At 36.0% G+C, this 18,516-nt stretch overlaps 2 protein-coding genes across 5 annotated transcripts in view; one reads left to right on the top strand and one right to left on the bottom strand.

The window, feature by feature from the left end:
- Positions 1–17,477, top strand: part of Gdi2 (GDP dissociation inhibitor 2) — a 28,216-nt gene extending 10,739 nt beyond the window's left edge. Inside the window, exons 2-11 of the mRNA XM_051194813.1 lie at positions 2,578–2,685; positions 4,794–4,893; positions 7,547–7,681; positions 8,352–8,550; positions 8,958–9,089; positions 11,966–12,065; positions 13,889–14,060; positions 16,053–16,197; positions 16,390–16,444; positions 16,531–17,477. Of these exons, the coding sequence (XP_051050770.1) occupies positions 2,578–2,685; positions 4,794–4,893; positions 7,547–7,681; positions 8,352–8,550; positions 8,958–9,089; positions 11,966–12,065; positions 13,889–14,060; positions 16,053–16,197; positions 16,390–16,444; positions 16,531–16,677 (1,293 nt within the window). The 3' untranslated portion in view covers positions 16,678–17,477. The remainder of the gene's footprint in view (positions 1–2,577; positions 2,686–4,793; positions 4,894–7,546; positions 7,682–8,351; positions 8,551–8,957; positions 9,090–11,965; positions 12,066–13,888; positions 14,061–16,052; positions 16,198–16,389; positions 16,445–16,530) is intronic.
- Positions 17,478–17,725: 248 nt separating this feature from the next.
- Tasor2 (transcription activation suppressor family member 2) overlaps positions 17,726–18,516 on the bottom strand; it is a 39,176-nt gene continuing 38,385 nt past the window's right edge. For all 4 annotated transcript variants that reach the window (XM_051194809.1, XM_051194807.1, XM_051194811.1 and 1 more), the window contains one exon: positions 17,726–18,393. In XM_051194809.1, coding sequence (XP_051050766.1) covers positions 18,390–18,393 — 4 coding nt within the window. In that variant the 3' untranslated portion in view covers positions 17,726–18,389. The remainder of the gene's footprint in view (positions 18,394–18,516) is intronic.

The raw sequence follows: 18,516 nt of genomic DNA, 5'->3' as shown, positions 1-18,516 counted from the left end.
ACTTAAATAAGGCTAGGAATGAACTCGGTAACAGTGCTTGCCCAGTGTCATAAAGCCCTGGCTGGGTTCCTTCTGCAAACTCTACTAAGAAAAGAAGTTAAGAAAAATCAGCAGAAATAAAAAATATTTATCATATCTTCAAACAAGTACATTATATTTTATCATGAATGGTAACTGTATTAAGTAGACTATATATCATATGTAATTTCTGAAATGAAATTTATAGGGAAAGAATCTTTGTTTTACATTTTTTGCAAATTTCTTTAATGTCTGCCTTGGAAATCAGATTCCTTCTGTCTATGTTCTTGTCTTTGTTTTAGCTGAAGTTTGAATAGAAAAATCAGGTCTCTTACAATTGTGTATTTGGAAAGGGAAAGAGTATTTTAATTGCCTTTCAGATTTTTGGGGTGTGTGTGTAGCAATTTCTTTCATTTACACAAAACTTAAGTCTTTCTTTTTTTTTTTTTTTTTGAGATAGTCTTAGCTGTCTTGGAATTACTTTGTAGACCAGGCTGCCCTCAAACTCACAGAGATTCTCCTCCCTCTGCTTCCCAGGCATTAGGACTAAAGGTGTGTGTCACCACTGCCTTGGCTTAAGTGACAATTTTAAAAAGATTAATTATAATATGAAACCCACACTGTATCTATATTTCTTATTCTGGCCTATTAAAAGCCTTTGCTTTAGGGTTGGAAAAATGGCCTCGTGGCTAAGAGCACTGGCTGCTTGCTCCCCCAGAGGACTCAGGTTCAATTACCAGCACTTATATGGCTGCTCACAACTGTAACTCCAGTTCCAGGGAATCTGAAACCCTCAGACAGATATGCATGTAGGCAAAACATCAATGCGTATAAAATAAATCATTAAAAAAGGTTTTAAAAAATGAAATAAAAATCCTTTGATTCTTTGCTCTTGCTTGTACTTAGAATTCTTCTTTTGTGATTTATAGCATTGTTCTCTAGCCACTTAGGAATGCCTAGCTTACTCTAAGCAATATGGATCTTTGGAGTTTTGGATGTTTCATTTGATGATATGAAAAGTCTAGACTGTCTTGTGGTATTGTGTGTTGGAACATGCCAGCACTGCTGGGTGGGAAGATAGGAGGATCACTAGTTTGCTAGTTCTTGGCTAGCCTGGTATACTACATTGGAGCAAGAACCAATCTTAACATAAAAGAATGAGAAAGAATCAGTTGTTTCTAATAACACTCTAAAAAATCCTGTAAGTATTGGGCCCTGTGATGGTGATGAGTATTCCAAAATTATTTTGCATTCATAAATTGTACTTTATTGATAACAAATGACAGTTTGTCTTTTTATTTTTATTTTTTTTAATGTTTATGGTCTTTTGCTTCTATGTATGTTTGTGTACTGTGTCCTTGCTACTACCCATGGAGGCTAGAAAAATGCAGCCATATTCCTTGAAACTAAAAGTTACAGATGATTGTGAGCTGCCTTGTGAGTGCTGGGGACCAAACCCTGGTCCTCTGGAAAAGCATCTAGTGTTTTTAACCTCTGCACCATCTCTCCAGTCCCCAACTGCTGCATCCTTGTAAGGATGCAGGGATGGATCTGAGTTGGATGGCAAAGGAATGAAGAAAAGACAAATACAGACAAGTGGACTGGGCTTTCTGCTGAAGATGCTTCAGCATCCAGGAAGCTCAGTGTGTGTATTACATAGAGTTGAACAGAGATGGGTTTATTGCATACATCTGAACAGGGATGCTCTTGGTTTTTACATTCAGGAAAACAAGGATGCAGCATTTTCAGTATATTGCCAGACTAAGGAGACAGGTTTAGGAAAGCTTGGCAGTCTCTGTTGGGAAGCAGTGGGTGGTGGTCCTGAAAGCTGTGGTGGACATTTTCTGTACACACTGTACATTTACACTTGGACAAGGAGGGAAGGCCTTGCCATTTCCCTTGTCTGTCTGAGAGAAGTCTGCCATTTTCCAGGAGCATGGCCATGTCAATAATACACTCCCACCGACTCAGGATTCACTCAGGGCTCCCTCCTTTTCCATATTCAACATGAATCAACTTTTAAAAGGTTTGTTTTTGAAATTTTTTTTTATCAAATCTGAGTAATCATAGTCAGTTCTCTCAGATAAAAATGATGACTCATAGAGCACAGTGTCTACATACAGCCTGTAAATGAGTGGCACTAAGGATTTTCCTTGAGCTGGAAGTGCTATCTGGCAGTTCTGTTTTGTCACATGCAGTGTAAAAAAAAAGGTGGGTATTTCAGATGTGCCTTTATTAAGTTAAATTTCAGTGCTTCATTAACGACCTTAATGAATGGTAGAAGACAATAGAGTGGTAGGGTATAGTTGAACGCCTCTGTCTTTGTTCTGTTTGCCTGTGATTTGACATTGCTATAAATGACAGCCCAGTAAAACAGTGATGAATTTTCACCTGGGAACTCACAAGAGCCCAAGAGAGGCTTTAAGCCTGCTGGTTTTGTCATGGTGAGCGAGTGTTTTATTAGCTATGAGACTGCTAGTATGCTTACTTTTAAATAAAGAACCATTTTAACATGTTATATATTTGGATTTTCTTCTAAAAATACATGTTTATCTTTAGGAGTGTATCCTGTCGGGGATAATGTCAGTGAACGGAAAGAAGGTTCTTCACATGGATCAGAACCCGTACTATGGAGGAGAAAGTGCATCGATAACACCACTGGAAGATGTAAGTCTCTGTGATCAGTCTATCTTTATGTGCAGGAATTACTTGTGAGTCTCCACTTTAGTTTTTTGAGATGGTCTCAATTTTGGCTCATTATTACTATTCGGGAGGGGGGGGGATGAACCAGGCTCTCTTTTTCTCTAGCTATCTTGGAACTCATTGTATACACCAGGCTGGCTTCAAGCATACAGAGCTCCTTCCACTGCCTCCACTTCTGAGTACTGGGATTAAGGGTATGGAACACCACACCTGACAGTTCTGGTTTATTAAATATTCGCTTAATAAGTTTTTAGCTTTGTTATTCTTAGGTGCTTCTTGTTTGGGGATTGTAGAGAGTGGGCTAGAATTGGGGGGGGGGGTACCCAGTATGCCAGCAGAGTGCCATCACTTGCCACCTGGCCTTATTTATTGCCTCAGTCTTTTTGTTTGTTTTGCTTTGTGTTTTTGAGACAGGGTTTCTTTGTATAGCCTTGGCTATACGGAAAAAACTCCCTTTGTAGACCAGGCTGGCCTCCGTAGTCTTTTAAAGTCTTGTATACTTTATCCCTGTTTTCCAGATTACAAACTTGTGTTTATAGGGTTAAAAAAATCATAGCTGTGGGCTGGAGAGATGGCTCAGAGCTTAAGACCCAGGTTCAATTCCCAGTACTCACATGGCAGCTCACAACTCTGTAACTCAGTTACAGGGGATCATTCAGACAAAATACCAATGCAAATGAAATAAAAATAAATAAGTATTTTATAAAATCATAGCAGTAATTCCAATCATAATGCTGTTTGCGCCACTATCCTTTTCCCTTTATTTTGGGGATGGGGCAGGGCACATGATTTATTTTGTGAGTTTTTAAAAATCCATTTCTTCATCTGAAACTTGTAAATATTTGCATTTATGAGGATTAACACTTTATGCAATAATGTATGTGTCTTCCATGAGTATTAAAATCACTGCCTAAATATATTGAATATCTATACCAAGAAGTTATTCTTGTGTTTAAGAACACAGAATAATTGAAAGAGTGTTTTATTGCAATGTAGCAAAACTTCCCATCTGAATCCAGTAGTTAACATCTTGTTGTGTTTGATTGGATTTTTGTTATTGACACTGTGTTTTTTTTTTCTTTAAATTTGACAAGGTTTTGTTATGTAGCCCTAGCTGGCCTTGAACTCAAGATTCTCCCCCTTCCCCTGCTCACTTCAGCTTCCAGGGTGCTGGATTATAGGCTTTTTTTTTTTTTTATGGCTTTGAAAAGTTGAAAGTAAAAAAGACATTGTGGTACTTGACCTAAATATTTTGGCTTCCATCTATTAAGGATGACGTTTTCTACACCATCATAATGCCACTACATTTATGAAGATGAACAATATTTAGACTATATTCAGATTTCCTGTAACTCAGAGAGTGATATTTAGCTCTTCAGTAGACTTCTGTTTTTAAAACCAGGATTAACTAAAGATTTGAGCATTGTATGTTCTCTTAATCTACAAGTCCTGGCACCTTTCCCCTTTCTTTTTTTTTTTCTTTGGAAACGTACAGGCTACTAGTTTGAAAGAAATTGTTGATTACATCATACTGTATCATGCTGGGAAACACTCATGGGAGGTAAATGTGTGCTTAGTTTTCTTTGGTGTGAGCTTATGTTCACACTTATCAAAGTGTTTACTTTGTGTATTCAGTTTTTTATACATCAGTTGTATTTCAGTAAAGCCTAAACCCTGCAAGCTAACAAGAACTAGCTTTTACTGTCTTTTCTAGATTTGAAGTCAATAACTTTTTTTTTTTAACTTGTGTAGCTAGAGAAACAAAATTGGGTGGGGGGCGGAGATGAATTTAAATGATTGAACAATAAGTGGGAAAGACTCTTGCAATGCTTATTTATCTTAGCATTCATGGATTACATACTGTATTTAATTACATAATATATTGAGATCTGAAAGTCTGACCTGACTAATAAAAGTTTACTTGACAGATGAAAGTTTTATCTGACTAAAATCGATTTGTACTTTACCTCTTATAGTTATATTATACCTCAGCTTCTTAATCCAAAAATTACTGAAGTTGAAGTAAAAATTACATCTTGTTACATTACTGATATATTTTTTTCTACTTTTAGTTATACAAAAGATTTAAGTTACCAGGACAACCACCAGCATCAATGGGGAGAGGAAGAGACTGGAATGTTGACTTAATTCCCAAGTTCCTTATGGCCAATGGTAAAGAATTCTAATATTATTTATGAAGTGTATGGAATCTGGTTTGGAAGTAGAGAACATTATCCCAGGTCTGAGGCCCTGGGGAATGTTAATGTCAACAGTATGTTTAGTAATGTGTTTCATTAAAAGTATCTGGAGTCAAATTAAGAATAGAGGGAAGGGGTGATAGAAAATAGCTCTGGAAAGAAACAAAACTGTGATGTTGCACATGCATACTAAAATGGGAGATTTTGCAATATATATTAAAGATGTATGTGTAAATTTTGTAAGAAACTATAGACATTTCACACAGAAACGTTTGTTGCAAATCTGGTGTGATGTAGTACAAACCAAAATTCTAAATATAATAACATTGTAAGTGCCTGTGAGAGACTTTCTTCTTAATGCATAGGTGATGACCTAGATGAACCTGAACTTTTATTTATTTGGTTTTGTTTTTTGAGACAGGATTTCTCTGTAGATTTGGAGTTTGTCCTGAAACTCACTCTGTAGACCAGGCTAGCCTTTAGCTCCACCTACCTCCGCCTCGTGAGTGCTGGGATTAAAGGCCTGAGCCACCACCCCTTTTACACCTGAGTCTTAAATGGTCTTTTAAAGATCTTCTAGTGTGTAAGCTGTTGAGATCATCTAATTTCTCAGTATTTTAGAGGACTGATCTATCGTTTAAAATTTCTGTGGTATCTCTATTTTTTATCTAAGATGGTATTCAAAAATGAGCCAAGTGCAGTGGTGTACTGATGGGGAATGTCCTTCTGGATATATTTTTCTTTTATTGGTTGATGAATAAAACTGTTTGGCCAGTTGCTAGGTAGGGAGAATAGGTGGACCTACCAGACCAGGAGAGGGCTGGGGAGAGGAAAGAGAAAAGGGCAGGAGAGACGCCAGCCTGCCCAAGAGTAGTATGCCGATTATGAGTAAGCCACAGCCTGTGGCAATACGTAGATTAGTAGAAATGTGTTAATAATTAAGACAGAGCTAGCCAATAAGAAGTCCTAGCCATCGGCCAACAGTTTCATAATTAATATAGCGTCTGTGTGTTTATTTGAGGCAAAGTGGCTGTGGGACCAGGCAGGACAGAAGCCTCCGTCTTCAATGTACACCTGTAATCCCAGCACTCAAAAAATTGAGGCAGGAGGATTGCTAATAATGTGAGGCCATGTCTGGAAGAATAGAAACTAAAGGAAAAACTAAATTTTTGTTACAAATTTGTTTCCAATAAAATATAGTATGTGTTATTCTTTTGCTTTTTTTTGAGTTATGTTTTATGGTTTGTATTATATTTGTTTAAACGTTCTTTTAAATTTAAATAATTGAATTCTTGTGGGGTAAATTATCAACAAGTTTGTATAGTCTAGGTAACACTAACAGTAAGCAGAAAGGAAATAAAATTTGCATAGTCAGAATCCCACTGTCTGGATTTTCTCTTTGTAGTGCTAGGGATAAAATCACCACTTAGATTTAATTATGCTCAATATTTTGATGTTCAGGATACACATATGTGTATGTGTGTACAGTCCCAGATAAGTAGTTTTCAGCTTGTGTATTAATATGTGTGTTGGGGGTGTAATAAAGAGGGAGGAAAGAGGTATGTGTGAGTTGATGACATAGCATTGTATACTTTTAGGAGAGAATTATGGGTCTTTTTCTAAAGACTTTCTCTGTTTATCAACACATGTGGCTTTTGCCTTTCCCAGTACCTTTATCAGCCAGCCCTTGATAGTATTCATTTTTGTTCTGTCATTGTAAGGTGAAATTTGAATTGATGACATAAATCTATCTTTTAAAGGGTGGCCTGAGTTTTATTTACCAGCTTTCTTGTTTATTGATGACTTGGCATTATTTTCTGTTAAGTTGTGTTCTCCTTGCAATAAACTCCTTACAGATATCACCTTTCTGAAGACATGGGGGCAGCCTTTGTAGACAGGGACTTTGCCGCACAAGTCTATTGCTTGTGTTTTTCTTTATAAAATATTTGTTGGTTTTTTTTTTTTTTTTTTTAAGGTCATGAGCCTTATATTGGGACCAGTTAATAGAATTATTCAGTGTACTTTAATCTCTGCTGCATGCATATCTCTTTATACTTTATTCCTCTAATTTTTTTTTTTTTTTTTGTTCTGGAGTTTGAATACAGGATCTCACATATGCTAAACAAATGTTTAGCCACTTAAGTTATATCCCCCATCCAGCTCTAACTTAAAAAAAGATGTGATTACCCTGTTGTAATTATCCTTTCAAATCAGCTTTAAAATGGTTTGGTCTCACAAAAATTTTATTTGATTTGGACACATGAACCTCCTTGGGCTTATAGGCGGATGGTATTCCTAATTGTAGTCCTTAATCTATTTGATGTTGATATTCTCTAATAAATATAAGTTGGCTTAGAAATTGAAATATTTGAAATTGTCTGTTACCTAGATTCACTACTAGTACATATTTCATGGCCTTTGTTAGTCTACAAGTTGTAATATTAATCTTAAACATATGCTTAAGGTGTGTATTTCTAGTTGCACCATTGAAAATATGGCTTTGGAGGCTTCTTGGTAAGAATTGCTATACAATGTTAGGAAAATTTTGGGAGGTTTAATAACAATATCTGCTAAGTTTAATTGGTAGTAAGGTTTGAGTGACAGCTTGCATTCTGTGACTTTTCTAGGTCAATTGGTGAAGATGCTGCTTTACACAGAGGTTACTCGCTATATGGATTTCAAAGTGATTGAAGGGAGCTTTGTCTACAAGGGGGGGAAAATCTACAAGGTTCCTTCCACTGAAGCAGAAGCCCTGGCATCTAGTAAGTAATTCTCATTTATCAGAATAATGAGATTTTATGGTGAAAAGAAGTCTCAGAAACCCATTTATTTAGTCAACAGATAGTTATTTCCAGTTGTGTGCTAGACACGATTTCAGGCCCTTCGTCATGTAACAGTTAACTTTAATGTTCTGTTCTGTTTAGGAGAGGAGGGGAAAGGATGTAAGCCTTGCTTACAGCTTTTTTTTTTTTTTTTAAGTGTGTAGAGCAGCACACTGATTGTTTAAGATTTCATTAAAGTAAGTGACCCACAGTGTGGTCAGCTTCTAAAGGTAGTTGCTGTTAATTCTTCCTGGTATCTTCCCATTCGGTTTAAGAATGTGCCTTACAGCCAGAAGAGGGGAAAGGAGCAGCATTCATAATTTTGGGAACTGGCAGAGTTACAGTTGTGCATTGTTAGAGGAAAAATAACAGTATAGATGCTTTTGGAACAATGTTTTCAAAGTTTCAACTTCTCCGTAGCTGAATTTGTGTGGTAAAATTGAAGACTTTGAGTGATCTATTTTGTTGTGCCCCTGGAAACCACTTTGTGTAGATCCCATGTTACATGAATTACATTTGTTGAGTCAAGATATTGATGTTTAAAGTGTCTTCTCATTTTTTTCTTCTCATTGTCCTATTGTGAGTATGTGCTTTTTGAAATATTTTTCAGGCTTAATGGGACTGTTTGAAAAACGCCGCTTCAGGAAGTTCCTAGTTTATGTTGCCAACTTTGATGAAAAAGATCCTAGAACTTTTGAGGGAGTTGACCCTAAGAAGACCTCAATGAGAGATGTGTATAAGAAGTTTGATTTGGGTCAAGATGTTATAGACTTTACTGGCCATTCTCTTGCACTGTACAGAACAGATGAGTAAGTAGAGTAATGAATGTCATTGGTGTCTTTGCAAAAGCTGTGAAATGTTTGCCACAGTTGGATTTAGGCAACTTTGCAGTTCCTATCCCATATCATAGACAGTTCCAAACGCCTCATTTTCTAATCAATTTATTTGAAGAGAGCATGAACAACAGAGTGAGGATTCCAGTTAGAAACTTTTGGTTTTGAGATTTAGAGTTTTCTTTAAATGTTCAACTGAATTTCTGATTTTCCAAATGGGAGACTTAGGGCTTATATGCTATTGTGTGGCCCCATGAAGGAGGTGATAGGGCCTTTTAAGAGAAATAAGAGGGTAGTATTTTGAAGTCATTTCAGAAAAAGAGTTTAAAATAAACAAGAAAGAAGAAGTAGTCTTTTTCTAATGTTGTTTTAATTTTCCCCAGCTATTTAGATCAGCCGTGTTGTGATACCATTAATAGAATTAAACTTTACAGCGAATCTTTGGCAAGGTATGGTAAAAGCCCATACCTTTATCCTCTCTATGGCCTTGGAGAATTGCCACAAGGATTTGCAAGGTAAGCGTCTGTTTAACCCATTAGCTGTAGCCCTGCTGATCTTAGACTTCATCCTGACTACTGAAAATGAAAAATGTCTCTGAACAATGAGATGCTATTTGTTTGTTTTATGTTTTTTATATTAATATCATCATTATTGCAATTATTTGGTTTTTTGACACAGGGTTTCTCTGTAGCACTGGCTCTGTAGGAACTTGCTCTATAGACTAGGTTGACGTCCCAAGTGCTGGGATTAAGTAATAGCATGTGCCATCACTGCTGAACTGCTGATGAGATTATTTTACTCATATATATATATATATATATATGAGTATATATATATTTTTTTTTGTTTGTTTGTTTGTTTTTTTCGAGACAGGGCTTTAATCCCTGCACCTGGGAGGTAGAAGCAGGTGGACCTAAGTAAGTTTAAGGCCAGCCTGGTCTACAAAGTGAGTTCCAGGACAGTTAGGACTATTTACACAGAGAAACTGCTCGAAAAGGGGGGTGGGGCGGGTTCCTGGATAGATGGCACAGAGGTTAAGAACACTCACTATCTGCTCTTCAGCAACTGCATGATGGCTCACAACCATCTGTAATGAGATATGGTGCCCTCTTCTGGCCTGCAGGCAGAACATTGTATACATAATCTTTTTAAAAAAGAAGTTTTGCATTTTGATAAAGTTTAGTATATCAAACTTATTTTATATCTGTTGAGTGCATTTTAAGTACTATGAAATATTTGCTTAGCTTAAAGGCCAGAGAAGCTTACAGTTTTGTCTTTATGTAACTGCTATAATTCATCTTGAAAGAATATTGGTTCCTAAGTGAGGTATGGTTTGAGCTTCTGCCCCCTAATCTGTGGTATTTACTTGTTCCATCTGCTTTTACTGTGTGTGTGTGTGTGTGTGTGTGTGTGTGTGTGTGTGTGTGTGTGTGTGCGCGCGCACGCGCGCGCTGTTTGATTTCCCAGTGGTCTTGTAGTGATAGGTCTAGTTTGGAAGCTGTTTTGAATTTGTTTTTCCTATGCCTTTACCACATTTGTCCTGCTTAATAATTCTGCAGATAGGTCTTAAAAGTCAAGTGATGTAACTCTTCCCTATATATCTTCAAAATTTATTTTGGCTATTGTAGGTTCTTTACTGCCTTTTAGAATCAGGCTGTCAGTTTCTAGAAAAACTGACTAGGTTTTTACTGGAAATGGATTGTCTGTACATCAATTTGTGACAATTTCCCAATTGTCTTCTAACCCACACCTGTGTTTAGGTTTGTCGTAGTTTTACATAGAAACTATTTGGAAGTGTTTTATCTTGATACTAATGTTAATTCTTTATTTTGTTGTTCTTTGATGCTAATGTATATAATGTCTAATTAATTTTTCTGTATTAACTTTGCTGTGCTCCTTTTACTAGTTCAGTTATTCTGATAGACTTATTAGAATTTTCCATGTACATAGCTATGCCAGCTATGAGTACAGAGACACTAGATTTTTCTCTTAAAATATGAACGCATTATGTCACCTTTCCACCCTTGCTATTTTTGTACTGGCTAGGACTAGAAAAATGTTGAATTGGCAAGAACAAACATTCTTGTCTTGTTCCCAGTCTTAGAAAAAAAATATTAAATATTTTCTGTTAATTGTTTTATGTTTTTGTTTTTTTTTTAAAGTAGTTTTTTGATGGATTGTTTTGTGAAATTAAATTCTCATCATAGTTTGGGCAACTTTTTATTGTGAGTGGGTTGACATTGAGATAATGGTTCAGCTTGTCTGTATATGCTCTTAATATACTGAATTACATAAAGTCAAATTTTGGTGGCACATGATTGTGCTACATCTCCAGGTTCACTGATGCTTATTTGAAAATATTTTACCTTTTTGAAGGACTTTGTTGGATGTTGTAGCACACTGGAAAAAGCTTTCCCCATGGCTGGCTGGTTTTGGCTTGAATGAGAAAGTGGCTGTCCCTGAGTTCTTTTTTCTGGTATTTTTGAGTTTTTCTCTTTCTGCCGGTGATCTAGGTTTCAGGATTTTCTTCAGTTTTTGACACTCTTGCGTTTTTGAATATTTAGATTACTTTTAAAAGAACCAAATTCAGAATTTTAGGTCATTATTTATCCAGCTATTTGATCACATTTTCCTTCTCTTTTGGAGCACCAGTCTCTTATGTGTTATCCTTGGCATTACACCATTCCCTGTGTTGATGAAATTCTGTTCATCTGTCTGTCTTCTGTAATTTTTTTCTGTGTAGTACTGGGGATTGATATCAGAACTTTACTGTATGTTAAGCAATACTTCTACCATTATGTGTGTGTATGCGCACATGCATGCATGCATGTGTATTTAAATCTTTATTTTTCATATGAAAGAAAAAATGAGGTATTTTACTCTTTTGTCTCCCGTTAATTTCCCTTGTTCTTTGCTTGCCCTTTCAGTCCTCTTCCTCCACATAGACCGACCCCCTTCTACTTTGCCATACATGCATGTGTATATATGTATATATTACATTATATATTATTATATATAATAGTGAATATATTATATATTATATTCACTATATATAATACATATCATATAGTGAATGTTTAGGGAAATATTCAGATCTAAGTTGTGTATTCGAGGGAAAAATGTGATTTGTTTTTTAAGTCTTTGACTAACATGATTTCCGGATCTATTCATTTTTTTTTTTTATAATTGACATAATTTTTATTTTTCTTTTTCCTTTATTCATCCCCTGTTGTGTTCTTTTTATGCCCCTCTCAAACCCTTTCATCCGAACACTTCTCCCTCACACTTTCATGTCTTTTTGTTTGTTTATGTCCCAATACCTTTAATTAGTAGGTACTATAATTCATTTATATTTAAGAAATTATGAATTATAATTGATAATTTTTTTTAGGTTAAGTGCTATATATGGAGGTACCTACATGTTGAATAAACCAATTGAAGAAATCATTGTGCAAAATGGAAAAGTGGTTGGTGTAAAGTCTGAAGGAGAGGTAACTATTCTTTTGAATAAAATGTACTGTCTGCTAAATAATGGTGTGGACATTGATATTACATCCTGGGGAACAAACATCCCCACCCCATTTCATATTGTTTAAAGTTAATAGTTTTTCTTTTTTGTTTGTTTGTTTTCTTAAATCTTCACACAGCTGTGTTCTCAGGAAGCTTCATGGTGTTGATAGGAAACAGAACTGGTTGTGATACATTTGCCATCTTTCCAGTGTTATGCCATATACTGATTATTTACTTTTTACTAGCAACAATAATCTCTTGAGATTAAGAGATTTTAATTACTTCTGAATATCTTGCAACTGCACAAGGAAAACTTACATTGGTTATTGGCAAAACTAGCTTAAATGGTTACCAGTAGTTTAGTAATTCTGAACTTATTAAGTTATGAAGATAATAGATTCAAGAGAATACTTTAAATATAGATGGTAGTGGCTTGGAGATGTTTATTTATTTATTGGTTGTGCTTGGGATGGAATCTAGGACCTTAGACTTTGTAGGCTCATCCCAGTACACTGTTAAAAAACAACAATAAAACTGTAAACACTGAATATTAAATTATAAATCACCTTTTCCCAAATACTTATTTTGAGTGATGCTCTCATGAGGACTGGTATACAAAATAACTATCAGTTCCTTGGTAATACCAAGAGGGTGAAGTGCAGGATTAAGTAGTAATTTTTTTTTTTGGAGAAATTGCCATACTGTGACAGCAGCCATATTGTGTTTCATTCTCATGAGGATTGCACATATCCTGATATCACTTTCTGTTTTGGTGGTCACCATCCTAATAGGGGTCTTGTGGTTTTGATTTGCATATCACTGGTGCTTGGTGATAAATGGTACTTAGCCATTTGTAGAACTCTGGAGAAATCTCTGTTCAAATTCTTTACATACTCTTGTTTTCAAGAGGGTTTCTCTGTAGCCCTAGCTGTCCTGAACCTCTCTGTAGACCAGGCTGGCCTCGAACTCAGAGATCCATCTGCTTCTGCCTCCCGTGTGCTGCCACTGCCTATTTTTTTAAATCAGTCTTTTTGTAAATCGTTGAATTCTAGCAGTTCTTGATATACTTTGGATATCAATTCCCTATCAGATATATTTCTTCTCAGTGTTTCCTTTTGCTTTAAACATTTAATACCTACTGATACAAATTTTAAATTTTCATGAAGTCCATTTTGTGAGTCTTTGGTGGGTTAAAACAAGTTATTACAATAAATGAAGTTTTCTCCTTTACATTTGCATCCTTAAGAATTTTTGTATTTCAGGTCTCAATCTCTAATCTCTTATGTATGGTTTTAGGTAAGTTTTAGCTTTTTAGCCTTTTTTCTTCCATTCTTTTTTTTCAGGTGGGTAGTTTTTAACAATACACTGGCTTGTTTTGAGTCTCATGCAGGTAGCCCTCACTGACCTAAACTATATAGAACAGGTTGGCCTCAAACTTGTGGTCCTATACCTGTATTTCAGTGCTAAGATTACAACAAGTTTTTAAGATATTTCCTTATTCTATAATTGTTTATCAAACTCACTTCAAAGTGTGAAAGTTTATTTCTGGCTTCTCTTCTGTTCCTTTGGCCTCTGTGACTGTCTTTGTGCTAGTACCCGGTACCAGTCTATATTGAGTGCTGTAGTGTTTTAATGGAGTCTGCCGTCTGTATTCTTTTACTTGTTGTTTATTAATGAGTTCACCTTCAAGATTCAGTATTACATTTAGGATTGATTTAGAGAGCTTAGCCTTCTAATACATGAATGAGGGACATGGCCATGTTCCTGTCTTCTGTATAATGTCCCTTTAAATGTTTTGCTACAGATTGCTCGCTGTAAGCAGCTCATCTGTGACCCCAGCTATGTAAAAGATCGGGTTGAAAAAGTGGGCCAGGTAATCAGAGTGATCTGTATCCTTAGCCACCCTATCAAGAACACCAATGATGCCAATTCCTGCCAGATCATCATTCCACAGAACCAAGTCAACCGTAAGTCAGGTGAGTGTTGGAGAACAACCAGTAAGTGAAGGCTTTACTCAATACTAGAGTAAAGAGTCTTTAATATGGGAAGCAGACCTAGGAAGCCAGATGTCCTTGTAGCAGCAGTTCACGGAAGTGGTGTTAGCCTTGTATCATTACATTGATCTTAGCTTCGTATCTAGAATGAATGACTCCACGGATGAACTCTTGCAGGCTTCCAACTTTCATTTATTAAACTGGCGTCACTGTGTTTAAACTGATTGTGTCATTGTGATTTTAATGATTGTATTTGTTTTAGCAACATGCTAGAAAAAGTGTTCATTTCTGTGATTCAAGTCAGGACTTGGTCTAAAATTTCAATTCCAATTTTGATATAACCAGTGGTTTTCAATTGTATTTTGGCTAGAAGCCCCACATCTCAGATTTTACTCATGAGTTTTCGTATTATTTTTTCCCTCTTCCACATAAGAAACTACACCATAGAACATTTTCACTGGAACAAAAAGATAGACACAGTTTTGGTTTTTTGAGAACAAGGTTTCTCTGTATAGCCTTGGCTGTCCTGAAACTCACTCTGTAGGTCAGTCTGTCCTTGAACTCACAGAGATCTGCCTGCCTCTGCCTCCTAGGCATGCGCCATAAATACTTGGCATTAGGCACGTTTTTACCAAGCAGATTCTTAGACTTGTGAAAAACTTAAAAAATTATTTCTATATTTAGAGTAGTGGTTAGTTATAGCAATCTATAAGTATTACTTTTCCAGTAGTAAATGAGGAAATCAGTACTTAATAAAGCCTTTTAACTATTCAAAACCTTTCTAAATGCAGGGTGTAAAAGTAGGAGAAAATCCCTTAAGTTTTTTGTTTGTTTGGAGACAGAGTCTTACTGTCTGCCTTTGAACTTGACATGTATAACACCCCATCCACCTATTAAGAGTTTTATATTTGGTCTTAGCCAAATCTAAAATTTGGTCTGGGGCAGAGTTCATCTCTAGGTTTAGCAGTTCATTCATATACATCCTCAGTCTCTTGAGGTTTTAGTGAGCTTTTCCATGGGTCAAACCACCCTTCTATCTGAGGAAAGATTTATTTTGGCTCATGTTTTCAGTGTGGTCAGCTGACTAGTTGTGTTGAGGGCAAGGCAGAGTATTATGACAATGGGAGGATATGGCAGCAAAATCTCCTTATCTCATAGGAACTAGGAAAGCAGACAGCAAGCAAGAAGGGTCTTGGGCACAAGATAATACACTTTCAGAAAATGCCCAGTGACCAATTTCTTTCTGCTAGAGTGGTTCTCAACCTATGGGTCACAACTGGTCTACCCTTTCAACAAGGATCACATATCAGATATTTACATTACGATTCATAACTAGCCAAATTGTAGTTACGAAGTAGCACAGAAAATTATAGGATACACACATTTAATCCCAACACTCTGGAGGCAGTCAGATTTCTGAGTTCAAGGCCAGCTGGTCTACAAAACAAGTTCCAGGATAGTCAGGACTGTTACAAAGAGACCCTGTATTGGACAAAACCAAAACCAAACCCTCAAAAAACTCAAAACATAATAAATAATAAAAATTTATGGTTGGGGTTCACCACAGTATGTAACTGTATTAAAGGGTCATAGCATTAGAAGGTTAAGAATCACTGTGCTAGATCCTGTTTCCTAATAGCCCATTCAGTTCTGAACTCATCAATGGATTGATGGGACTGGCACTTTCATCTGTTATGATTACCACCAGCATAGAACCAATTCTTTAGAGTATGAATCTATTTTGTGTGACATTTTAAATCCAGACAAACCATAAAATGTGGTTATGAGGAATTTCAGTTAGTAAATATATGTAGCCTACCAAGACTGTTTTTATCTCCATACATAACAAGTTTAGACAACATTGCCTGTTCCAAGTAATTTTAATTTATAATGAAGTGAAACCATGTGATATTTGAGTGCACTTTTTGCCTAAGGTTTATAAACGTCAGGGTGTATGGTGTTACTTGCTTCCAGATATCTATGTTTGCATGATCTCCTTTGCACACAATGTGGCAGCACAGGGCAAATATATTGCCATTGTAAGTACAACTGTGGAGACCAAGGAACCAGAGAAGGAAATCAGACCAGCTTTGGAGCTCTTGGAACCAATTGAACAGAAGTGAGTATTGCTCATTCATGTCAACTAAAACCAAGGTGTTGGTGTCTGCTGCATGGTTGGATAATTCTGAGAGTAAGACAGGCTAGCCTTTGGCTGCTGTGAATCCTTAGAATGCTGTGCCCTGTCAGTCTTATGTTTTTGGCTTAGAAATTAAGTCAAAGCAGTGATGCTGATTTGTTTCTCCCCATATAGATTTGTCAGCATCAGTGACCTCTTTGTACCTAAAGATTTGGGAACAGAGAGCCAGGTGAGTGTGATGATCTGAAAAAGATGTTACTAGTCTTTATTGGGGAGTATCTCTAAATAGTCTGAAATCTGTAATTCTAATTCCAGATCTTTATTTCCCGTGCCTATGATGCAACCACTCACTTTGAGACAACCTGTGATGACATTAAAGATATCTATAAGAGAATGACAGGATCTGAGTTTGACTTTGAAGAAATGAAGCGCAAGAAGAATGACATTTATGGAGAAGACTAATAGCAGTACATATTATGTAATTAGGACAAACTTAAAATTTGGCAAATAATGTATATTGTATGAAATCAATATTGCAAGCCTGCTTTTGTGATCAAAATGGAGATTGAAGAGTGCTATACCAGTGAATACTCCTTCCCTTCACTTTTCTAATATCATGTATGTATTAACTTGTTTTCATGGAATGGCTAGTCAGAGTTGGTTGTTTCTGTTTAGTTTAACCAGACTGCCTTTTTTTTGTTTGTTTTGTTTGTTTTTTTTTTTTTTTTTTTAGTGAAGGAGCTGTTCTAAACAAATATTGATACTGATAGAGAACTTGATACAGTACTTGTATCTTTTAATCAGTGTAGCCTTTGCGATTGTGTTGCCTCTGCTCAAGAGCTAGATCTATACAATTTGTGCCATCCTGTTATTGGGACTCTAAATTGAATCCTTTGGTTTGGGAAACCATTCAAAGTTTTCTCTATTTTGTTATGTCAAGTATTAAAGCAGGGCCCAAATAGTAGCCACATATTTTGTTTATGTGGGTGTAAACTTCTAGCCAAATTTTAGACTTAGGGGGTTGTTTGGAGGAAGCCAGTATGTGGTATTTTAACCTACAACAATTGCTGAGAAGGGGAAAGGAACCTTATGGTAAGCAGATAAAGTTATAGAAGCACCTTTTATCCCAGGTATGGCTTCTTCAATGGACCAAGCTGCAATGCAGTATTGATTTGACAGAGCCTTGATTTCAATGATGTCTGTCTCAAAATGGCTCCAAATGATTTCTGTACTGCAAAAATAAAGCCAAACTCTGGAAAGCACAGTTCTCCATATTGTCTCTCCATGTCCTGCTTGTGAAGACCACACGACTGCTGTGCACTGCCTTCAGGAGAGCTTACCTAATAGATATGGATGGGAGCCATTTCCTGGCTTCTTTATGACTAGTTACATTTTATTCTTAATGTAGTTACCAGGCTGATTGTAGTGGGATTCTTATTAAAGTCATCCTGGTGAGTGGCTTAAACCTGGCTAAGACATTGCACACAGACTGACTCACAGCACAAACAACTGCATTTTAATTGTCTTTATTTAAAAAACAAAAAACAAAAACCCAACCCCAAACTAGGTATAAAAGCCTTTGTTCCAAATAGATAGTATACAAATGGTTTTTTTCTTGTATTTCAAAGACTTTAAGAAAGTTCTAATTATCATAAATAATTTCTTCCCCAGGTTGATTTTTGTAGTGCAGCATAAAAAAAACCAAGTGGAAAAGTATATAAATTTGTCATTTACGGAAAAAAATGTTTCTTTGTAGTGTTTTTTATGCAACAACAAACAAAACCATTACAGATTATACTTTTTTACAATGGTAAAACCCCTAAAACATGCACTTCATAAGCCTCTGACCACACAGAAAAACAGCTATTTGTTAAAATAGACTTTACTTCAGCTACGTAAACATGTGAAGGTCTCAATTTTAATAGTAAGCTTAATAGTTTTGAAGGCATTATGTTTAGATGGAAAATATAACAATATTCAACTTTGGAACCCAGAGCTAATAGCAACTATGATCCATGATGAAATATGACATTCTAACAAAGTATGAAAGATGAAACATGGATTTTTTTTAGATGAGGATTGACTGCTTGTATTTAAGTTTTTCAGACACAGGAAAATACTAATATATTCTTGGTGTCCTTCATGTCTAGTCTCAACTCCAAACTGTAGTTTAATTACCTGTAAGAATACAAAATTGTTAAGACAGAAATAACAAAGAAATATAATCAAAGATCTTACAGTGTATTCCACTTGAATATAAAGAGCATTTTTTGAACAGCTTTCTTTCCCTCAGTGATTCCA

This window comes from Phodopus roborovskii, unplaced genomic scaffold, assembly GCF_943737965.1.
Source record: "Phodopus roborovskii unplaced genomic scaffold, PHOROB, whole genome shotgun sequence".
Classification (NCBI taxonomy): domain Eukaryota; kingdom Metazoa; phylum Chordata; class Mammalia; order Rodentia; family Cricetidae; genus Phodopus; species Phodopus roborovskii.
This window is presented reverse-complemented; position numbering and strand designations above follow the sequence as displayed.